This window comes from Cariama cristata, unplaced genomic scaffold (assembly GCF_000690535.1).
Source record: "Cariama cristata isolate BGI_N322 unplaced genomic scaffold, ASM69053v1 scaffold30820, whole genome shotgun sequence".
Classification (NCBI taxonomy): Eukaryota; Metazoa; Chordata; class Aves; order Cariamiformes; family Cariamidae; genus Cariama; species Cariama cristata.
In genome coordinates this window covers 27933-37328 of record NW_009595951.1, presented here as the reverse complement: position 1 = coordinate 37328, position 9396 = coordinate 27933, and the positions used below count along the sequence as shown (strand labels likewise).

At 52.5% G+C, this 9396-nt stretch overlaps 1 protein-coding gene across 1 annotated transcript in view; it reads left to right on the top strand.

Annotated features, from left to right (window-relative positions):
• Positions 1 to 358: 358 nt before the first annotated feature.
• LOC104164644 (neurofascin) overlaps positions 359 to 9396 on the top strand; it is a gene marked incomplete at its 3' end in the record, with an annotated part of 28267 nt that continues 19229 nt past the window's right edge. The window contains exons 1-7 of the mRNA XM_009704038.1: positions 359 to 452; positions 3385 to 3402; positions 4356 to 4461; positions 4655 to 4851; positions 5203 to 5325; positions 5537 to 5707; positions 8613 to 8663. Of these exons, the coding sequence (XP_009702340.1) occupies positions 359 to 452; positions 3385 to 3402; positions 4356 to 4461; positions 4655 to 4851; positions 5203 to 5325; positions 5537 to 5707; positions 8613 to 8663 (760 nt within the window). The remainder of the gene's footprint in view (positions 453 to 3384; positions 3403 to 4355; positions 4462 to 4654; positions 4852 to 5202; positions 5326 to 5536; positions 5708 to 8612; positions 8664 to 9396) is intronic.

Below are 9396 nucleotides of genomic sequence, written 5' to 3'. Positions count from 1 at the left end.
ATCCAAGAGGTCTCACCAGGGTTTGAGCACAAATAACCCCATAAGGCCGATTTTCTGCCAGCAGAAGAACCCCGGGGTTGGGAGGACAGCGACCACAGGCTTGTACCTGGGTCACCAGAGCCTGGAAACTATTTCTGGCATTATTCACAGCCCCGTCCATCCGCACAAATATTTTTTGGATTGGAAACACTCTCTCTCCACAGTTGTGAAAAGGAAGACGACAGAACTGGAGCTGTAAACGGCTCAGTGACCTCTGGGTTTGTGTCCGTTTTGCAGCTGAGGATCCGTCCGTGCGTGCCGCTGGTCTGCTCGCCTCGAGGGACGCAACGGAGGTCCTAACGCTGCCCAGGCGTCCAAAATGGTCATGCCAAGACACCACCTCGCCTGCGCAGGAATAGCGTTTGCTCTCTGCCTTCAGCACCTCATCAGCACCATCGAAGTCCCTCTGGATTGTAAGTTATGGTTTACCCCTCTGAAAACTCCTGCTGCAATGGTTGAGGAGGTCGAAGGAAGATGTGCACAGCCCAGGTGGCCTTCCTGGTCCAGTCTAAGGTTTTCTTTACTGTTGTTTGTTTGGGCTATTGTTCTTTTTAAACCACATGCCCTCCGGAAAGTCACCTAAATCACCCTCTGATTTAATCAGTCTGTCTCAAAAGCTGAGCAGAGGACTCAGAGAACCACATATCAAAAGGGAACAGAGCACCTGAGCCGAGCTGGCAAGTCTTCAGCCTGTTGATTTAAACGGAGCATCCCAGGGCTTCTGGTGTTCCTACAGAGCGTGGGCAGGCTTGGGGATGCTCTTTGGTGGAGGACGTGAGCTCGTTGCTGGTCGTATCTGGGAGATGCTGCCACGAGCAGATGCTCAGGTCCTTGAGGGCAGTGAGGACCCAGGCAGGTCCTGCAGAGCAACGTGATTTTTCTCTCTCTGTCGGGATTTTTTGGTTAATTATGAGAGGGGAGTTATGTTTTATTCAGAAGCACAAGAGCTGGGGGATATGGAGCGAGGAGGAAGGGGGACACGGGCTGATGTTTCTGCTGAATGGGCATCTTCAGGGCAGCGCATGGGAAATGCCTGACTTGTTTGAATGCATTTGAGACGGGGGTTTGTACTGAGAGCTGCTCAGCCACTGTTCTGGAAACCAGTTTTGTAATTTCTTTGTGTCCCAGCTTCCTCCTGTAGTGGCTGTTAATAATAATCGGCCTGTCGCTGCAGGGAAACTCTTCCGACAGTGCAATGCACAGAAATCCTCCAGCGAGCAGTGCGTTAGTAGAAAAAGCAAAGCTTTTTGCTGGGGTCTAAATTCAGACTGAAGTGCCAGGGTTGCTCTTGATAGGAGAAATTTCTACCCTGTGGGTTGTTGCTCTGTGGAGTCCGGGCTGTGCTGGCCGTAGCCGTGGTACCTCAGCTGATCCCTGGCTCTGGGCAGTAAAACGGGAAGGAAAAATTTGAGGCAGTGACTTTTGGCTGAAATTTGGAAATAACTGAAGAGAAAGGGTGGGAAAGCCCTGATTTGCAGAGGGGAATAAATACTTATGTTACTCGAAAAGGAGAGGGTCCCAGCCTCGAGTCTGAGTCCCTGCCCTGCTCTGTTCCAGATGACTGTGGATGAAAATATCTGCTCCCCTGGAGTCAGTGCTGTAACACGCACAGGGCACTCTTGTTCCCGGCAATGGGAATTTTATTTGATGCACACAGCTTGGTGGTTCCTTCAGGCCTGGCTTTGTTAGCATCTATGATATTCCAGAGGTGCAGGCAGCCGGCATGGAAGGAAGGGCCAGTGCAGTTGGGGAGAGCTGAATGTGTCTGCAGACAGCCGCCTTCTGCCATTTCTTGTGCTTTGCATCTGGAAAGAGGGGTAATTTTGCGACTTAAATGTAACACGACCTTAGAAAAGTAAGAGAAATGCTGACAGCTGGTGGAGAAATGCTCAAGGCAGCCTGCAGCAGCTCACCGTTTCTCTACCCTCCTCCTCCTCCCTGCTGCACAGCGCTGAGCCGCAGGAGAGCAGCATCCCCTCCAGTGCTGGTGGGAAACTGGGATGGTAACTAAGAGTGTCCTTTTGTCATGCTTTCTTGAACGGGGACCCTTGCACGACAGATATTTGTCAATAACATGGACAGAGGCAGTTGCACGCAGCAGTGCCAAGAGCAGGTGGGTGAGGAGCATCTCCCAGCTCTGGGTGAGGGTGAGGGATCCTGCCGATGCCCGTCCCCGCCAGCCAACCCTTCCCAACCTCCCTTAGCTCTTTTGGACACGTGGAGCATCAGCATTGTTTTACTTCCATCCCGACCTTCAGAGCCATCAGGGGTTTGTTTTCAGCTCCTATTTAAACCGCCTGGTGATCAGAGCTCCCTTACCCACCGCTCCTCTGTGAGACTGAGCTAATGAAAGCATCGCCTGCACTCCCAGCGGCTCCAGGTTTGACCAGGTGGTGTGTAAAGACCCCCAGCTGCTCCGGCTTTGTGCAGGGGCTGACAAACATGCAAATCCCAGGCTCTGTGAGTGTGTGAGCCCTATCCTCCACGTACGACTGCTTGTGAAAGTCCTTCCTACTCCACGGAGATCAGCTCCTTCGCCTCCGTGCTGGGGTGGGGGTCGAGATGCTGGTGGGCATCCAGCTGCCCTTGCTGACACACCTCGGGGGTCAGAGACCTCCCCAGGGAGGCGTTTTGCTCCCCAGCCCTTAGGTTTTAAGGGCAGAAGCAGCTCAGGAGAGGGCAGATGTGTGGGCAAAGCCTCAGGGTCCCCTCACTCACCCTGTGTTGGGGGGAGCTGCGCTATTTGCTCTTACTTTTAAGCTTGCCTAGGCGCTTTTTCCTGCCCCAACCCTAACAAGTTTTCTTCTTCAGATAAAATCCTGCCAGCCCTTGTCCTGGGGACAGGAGGTATATATCTCCCTATGTTACAGGCACCTTGTCCGAGTTTGAGCATCACCTAAAAAGCCAGCGAAGAGTTTATCAGGCATGTATTCGCCCCTGACTCAGGGGGATGAAACTGGGGGGGGCTCAGGGTAAGCTTGGCCATAGGGAAGGGGGGAACATTGCTAACCGCTGTGCGTGACCCACTGGACCGTGGGGCCACCAGCGCCTGCAGGTTAGTGGTGTGAGCACACCAAAGCCCATCCAGGCACCCTGTGCTCTCTTTTGGCCTAAAAACCCCAGCTGCAGAGGCCATTGACGGCTAACGGGACCGCTCAGAGGCAGCTTCTCCCACGCGGCCAGTAAGTAGGTAGATTAGAACATGCTTGAATTGTAAAACCATTTCTGTGTAGTATTTGCAAGCCCTATAGTAACTAGGTACGTTCATCTTTGTGTGTATGGGTTTGTTCTTCAATTAACCTTTTTTTTCTTTTTTTCATCATGCTTGCACCTTGGGAATAACAGCAAATATTCAGAGTGAATGTAAGTGTTGCCCTCGCCCCCTTTGTGTACGTGTCCATCTCCTCTGCACGACTGAAACAGGGCACGAGGGATCTGGCCCAAGCAGGGGGCCGGTGGTGGCTGTCGCTTGGCACGGGGTGTCGGGGGGTGGCCGGGCTGGCCGGAGTCAGGACAAGCCACTTCTGCACAGCCTGGCATGGCGGGGAGAGACACGGGAGGTGCTGGAGCCTGCAAAATACCGTTTTTGCAGGGGCTTGTTATTGCTAATGCCACATCTCGGAGGAGAGCAGGGTCCTCTGCCTTGCACGAGCACGTCTGCCAAGCTCAGCTCCACGTACCGACCCGTTTGCAGCATGGCTAGCTCTCGGGGGAAGAGCAAACATCCTCGGACCTGAGCGGCTTCGTTCCAGGACAGCCATGGGACTGAGCTGATGTTCAGAGTTCAGGTCCCACGCTGGCTGCCGGGCTCCTGAGCCCCTTCTCACAAGCCCTGTCCTTACGAACACCAGTGCTGCGCTCCTTTGGGGTAAACCTGGGAGGTTTTGAGCCCCTTTCTTGCACAGGGAGTGCCTGTAAATGTCTTGCAGTGGCTCTCTGGCTCCCTGTCCCCGCTGCAGCCCCTGTCTTTGAGGTGCACAGCCAGGATGCCTTTCGGTCTGATTCAAACAACTGGTGGTAGCAGGAAGATGTAACCGTGACATTTCTTAATGAGACCAAGATACCAAGTGAGAAACAGGGGCTTCCCGGTATCGAGCAGGAGTGTGAGCAGTGCTGATGGTCCGAGAGGTGATGAGCAGCAAACCCCCACAAATGCTAGTGGTAATTTTCTCAAGAGTTGAAGGGCTTTAAACCGCAAATTGCACATCCAGCCTGGGGAAGAAGCTGAAATCCCACCAAGATCTGCTGCAGGATGGCAGAGAAGGGATTCACCCTCTTTGCACGACTCTCCTCACGGCTTTTCGTTTGCTTTGCAGTGCCTCAGCCCCCCACAATCACCAAGCAGTCCATGAAGGACTACATCGTTGACCCAAGGGATAACATCTTGATTGAATGTGAAGGCAAAGGGAACCCTATTCCCACGTAAGTGCATCTCCCGCCCGTGTTACACTGCAGCTCTGCTGTTCCTTAGCTCCGGAGGAGCTCCCCTCCGGTCGAGCTGTGCCATTTACACCCCCAGCTAATCCAGCTGTTGGCTTGCACAGCACAGGTAAGGACCTCACTGGTAAATATGGTCCGTGGTTACAAACCCAACCTCTCTTCCCTGTGCTTGCAGTTTTTCCTGGACGCGGAACGGGAAGTTCTTCAATGTGGCGAAGGACCCCAAGGTGTCCATGCGGCGACGGTCGGGGACGCTGGTCATCGACTTCCACAGTGGGGGACGGGCGGAGGACTATGAGGGCGAGTACCAGTGCTTCGCCCGGAATGACTACGGCACTGCCCTCTCCAGCAAAATCCACCTCCAGGTTTCGAGTGAGTAACGGCAGTGGAGCAGAGCACGCAGCCAGCGGCCCCGGGGGGAGCAGGGACTATTTGCATCCTATGAGATTCTGTAGAAGAGGCATGGAGAATAGTCGGTGCTCAAACATCTCAGCCTGCTTCGGCTGTTACCTGTGTTGGGATGTATCCAGCCCCAGGCATGGGGGTTACGGCTGCAGCTAACAGGGAGACACTCGGTATGGATTTAAGGGAGCCTTGCACACACAGAAATGAAGTTTGCATTGAGGCCGCTCCATTGAAACCAGGCCAGATCCAGCGGGAAGAGATCTGCAAAGTTACTGCCCTCCTCCCTTCCTCACACGGTGTCTTTACTTCTTACGGCAGAGTCTCCCCTGTGGCCCAAGGAGAAGGTGGATGTGGTAGAGGTGGATGAAGGTGCTCCGCTCAGTCTGCAGTGCAACCCACCGCCTGGCCTGCCTCCGCCCGTCATCTTCTGGATGAGCAGCTGTGAGTCGAGGGAACCCCCTTCCCACCTCAAACCCCGTGGGCAGCCTTTCCTTCACCTGCTGTGTTTATTTAAAATACGTTTAGGGTCGTTACTGCTAGGTCAGAGCTTGGAGGCACCCGTACGTGGCTTGGGTCCGGGGTTTGCTTTTCTCCTTTATGCGGGCACCCACGGGAGGATCTGACTTGCTCTGCATGCCTGTTCCCCCTGCAGCCATGGAGCCCATCCACCAGGACAAACGGGTCTCCCAGGGCCAGAACGGTGACCTGTACTTCTCCAACGTCATGCTGCGGGATGCCCAGACCGACTACAGCTGCAATGCACGCTTCCACTTCACCCACACCATTCAGCAGAAAAACCCCTACACCCTCAAGGTGAAAACCAGTAAGTGTCACGGTTATCGCTCGGGATGGGTCTTCCTTGGCCTCTTTTGGGCAGGGTTTTCCTTCCAGACACCTTGGTTCTGTCCTTGGCAGCACTGAGACCTATCAGGGAGGAGAGTGGCTTCCTTCGTTTTGTTTAGGATAGTGGAAGAACCAGTTTGGATGAGCAATGGTAGTCCTCTGGACGGCTAACCTGGCACGGAGGGGTGGCTGGGTTCCCTCCAGCATCTCAGAATTTTGCAACTTCATGGGTTGAGGGTTGCAGAGGTAGCTTGGTGCAGGTATCGCTAAGTCCACGTGTCTGGGATAAACTGGAAAATATTTCAACATAGATGGGGCATTCCTCCCATCCTTAGGGAAATGTATAATATCAAGTGATCTTTCCCTCGTTTGAAAAGCTGGAAATAGCCTTGGTTTGCTCCAGGCTTAGGTTTACGTGCTGGTGCTGCACAGGGGGACCGAGTGTGCGTCAGCCTTGCACAGCTCAGGATTTACCTCCGGAGCAGGAGCTGCTATCTAGCTCCTTTGCTCTTGGACGTGCTGGCAGCAGCCTTTGGGGTCTGAGTGTGTACACGTGGGACATGCTGAGGATGGCCGGCAATCTCGGTTTCACCATGGTAAAGAGCATCGTCTTGAGGGACAGGAGGAAGCACATGCATGGCTCTCTCCAGGCACACGAAGAGCTTTTCCTTGGGCAGGTCCAGCCACTTGGCAGGTCCAGTCTCTTCCCCAGAAACAAGACTGCTTGAAGGAAGCTGAGTTTGCGATGCTAACGCATTTCATGCCAGCTGACTGGTGGGGATGCTGGCAGAGGCCAACCGAGCCGAGTGCTGCAGGGTACGAAGCTCTTCAGTTGATGCAGGTCCTGCAGAGCCTGGGCTCTCTTTTTGGGGGGGGTGCACAGAGCGCCGGCACAATCGGCAGTGGACACAGAAATAGCATCTATGGGCCCCAGTTATCAGCGAGGACCTGTCTCCCATTCCCAGTAAGGTCTGACTGGGAAGAAGGGGTAGTGTGTGGTGGCAGATGCAAGGCTGTGTTTTAGGGAGCAGGCTCTTGACATGAGGTGCTCCTGAATCCCAGCCTTCGGAACTTAATTTGATCCCACAGCAGCTTAAATTAGAAGTTAACGCTATTAAAGTGACCTGAAAGTGATGTGAGAAGCAGGCGGGGCCGGGAGTGTTTTGCACTTTCGTTGTAACGGCTTCTCCCCCGTGCAAAGCACGAGTGGAGAATCGGGGATATAAACGCCAGGAACAGGCTCCTTGCCGGTGGCGAGGAATGTGTGTAGGTCGGTCATTCCGAATTCCAGTGGTCTGGCCAAACAATGTCAACGTTTACCTGTAAGGGAAGGACTGAGTCCTAAATTAGCGTGAGCTGGAGAAATTCTGGCGAACAAAGATCTGTGGTCATTTGAGCCTCCAAAGGCTCCAGCCTGACATATTTGTCAAGCTCTGGAAAAAATGTGGAAGAAATCCTGGAAGGTTTCTGTGCAGATAGATACAAGCTCCCCCTCCTGCTACATTCAGGTGCCACCATCGCGTTTTGCTCCCAGGCTCTGTAGAATTGGCTTCCAATTATACTGGACCCTCTTTTTAAGTTTTCCTTTGGAAACGTCTGCTGTATTACCAGACGCAAATGCCACTCCACGAGCCCCCCGGAGGCCTTTATAATTTAAAGAACTGAGACTCTAATTTCTCATCTGTTAGAAGAAATTCTTTATACAGACAGTGTTCCAAGGAGACGAGCTTGTGTTTGTCTCAAGCTGTTCGATCATCTCAGCCTTAAGCCATGAGCATTGGCTGTCCTTAAAAAATAGTTCACCGCCTGCTGAAAAATCATTGCATGGGATTACCATGCTCTTGGATGGAAGAAGAGAAAAATGCAAAGGCTTGGGGGAGCGATACACCCGTGCCTTTCCCTGCAGGGAGTTTCTCTGGTGTACCCAGGGTCAGGAAGCTCTTGGGCATCTGCTGGGCTCTCTTAACCCCCTTTGCGCGGAGCCGGGGTGTGTGTGGGGGGGGTTCAGGCTCAGGGCAACAGCTATATGGTAGCCAACATAGCCTCTCGCATCTCCTGTTGGGCAGATGATGCCGTAACAGGGCTGTGCCACATCCTGATGGAAACCAGGGCGTTCTCAGACACCAAACCGGTATTTTGGGTAACGGTGGGAGCTGAGGAGGGCAGATCTGCCAGGATCCCTCCAGGGCTGGCATCCCTTGCCGCATCCCCTGCCTCCTCGCAGAGCGCCGGTGGCCGTTAGCTTTCTTCTTCAAGTATCAGTGATGGCTGGTGGCAGTTGTTATTGAAAAGCTGGTATTTTGCATGTAACACCATCTACTTTAATTACCTTGTCATTAAAAGGGATTTTACAGCAGATTATGCTTTTAGAGCCCAATTTTTATTCTTATTTTTATTTGTTCATCTTTACCATGCCTTTCTGCATCGTTACACTGCTGCCTAGCTGTGTCCAACCTATACTTTATGCTTGGAAAAAGTAGCTGGAATATGTTTCCCTCGTAGTTAAGAAACTGAGAGAAAAAACATTTTCTTCTCCAAATTGAACTGATTTTTTTTTTTTCTCCCAAAGAGACAAATGTGTTTATACCGAAAAGAAAAACGCTTCAAGGAAATGTTTATGATACAATTTTCATACATTTATTTGTCTTCCCATCTTGTAGGAGGAAAACAGTCCTCTTTTCCTCTCCTTTATTGCTGTGTTATGTTGTTTGTCCTGGAAGGCAGCTGTGCCCAGAGTGCTTTTGTACCCCTGCTGTTGCCTGTCCGCGTTGCTCTTGTGTTTTGGGAAGTTATTTTGTTTTCTGTGCCCCCCGCCTCGCCTGCCCTCCCTCCACCCCGCACGCTTTGTGGCACTCGATATGCTCACGGTCTTTTGTTTATTGCAGAGAAACCCCATAACGAAACGTCTTTACGAAATCACACTGACATGTACAGTGGTGAGTCAACGCTGGCTTCTGGAGACCTTCACGGTTTAACCCCCTTCTCCCTAACCCGACTGACCTCCCGCTAACCGGGCAGCGAGCCGTCGCCTTCGCAGCATCCTCTGCCCCCCGTCTCTGCCCACGCACCCCTGTGTCTGCCCGTGTCCCCGTTCGTGGGTTATCGCCTCAACCGTGCAAAGACGGGTGGGGTGAAACGAGCCAAACGGCGACCAAATCCCCTCAAAGTTTTGATATCTTAAAATTATTGTGGTTTAAACTAATTAATGGGATAGGCGGAGCTCAGTTTGAGAGGCATTTGGGTTAATAGGATCTGGCCCGCGTGAAAAAGTCTGCGTGGCTGAGCGAGCCCAGCTTGCTTCCTCGCTGAAGAGGTGGCTTGTCCTCAGCAAAGGCTCATGATTTAAAGATAAGACCCACCATCCCTCTTCTCTCTGTCTTCAGAAAGAGCAGCTATTGTATTTTGCGGCTAAACACAGGCAGTGACTGGGAGGAAAAAAAAAAAGGCAAAAAAAAGAAAGAAAGAGTATTTGGTTTGCTTAAAAGCTGGGTGCTTTGTTTCTTGGTGGGGAGGTTGTACGTGTGTTGGATGCTTTTGCGAGGTTCATGCCCTTTGTCTGGGCAGGGAGATTACCTCCGGAGCCTGCGTTTGCTGGGAGAAGCTCATCCCAAACTCATAAATTATGCTTCAGACGCAAAACTGTGCGACTCCCCGGGGCACGATCGCTGC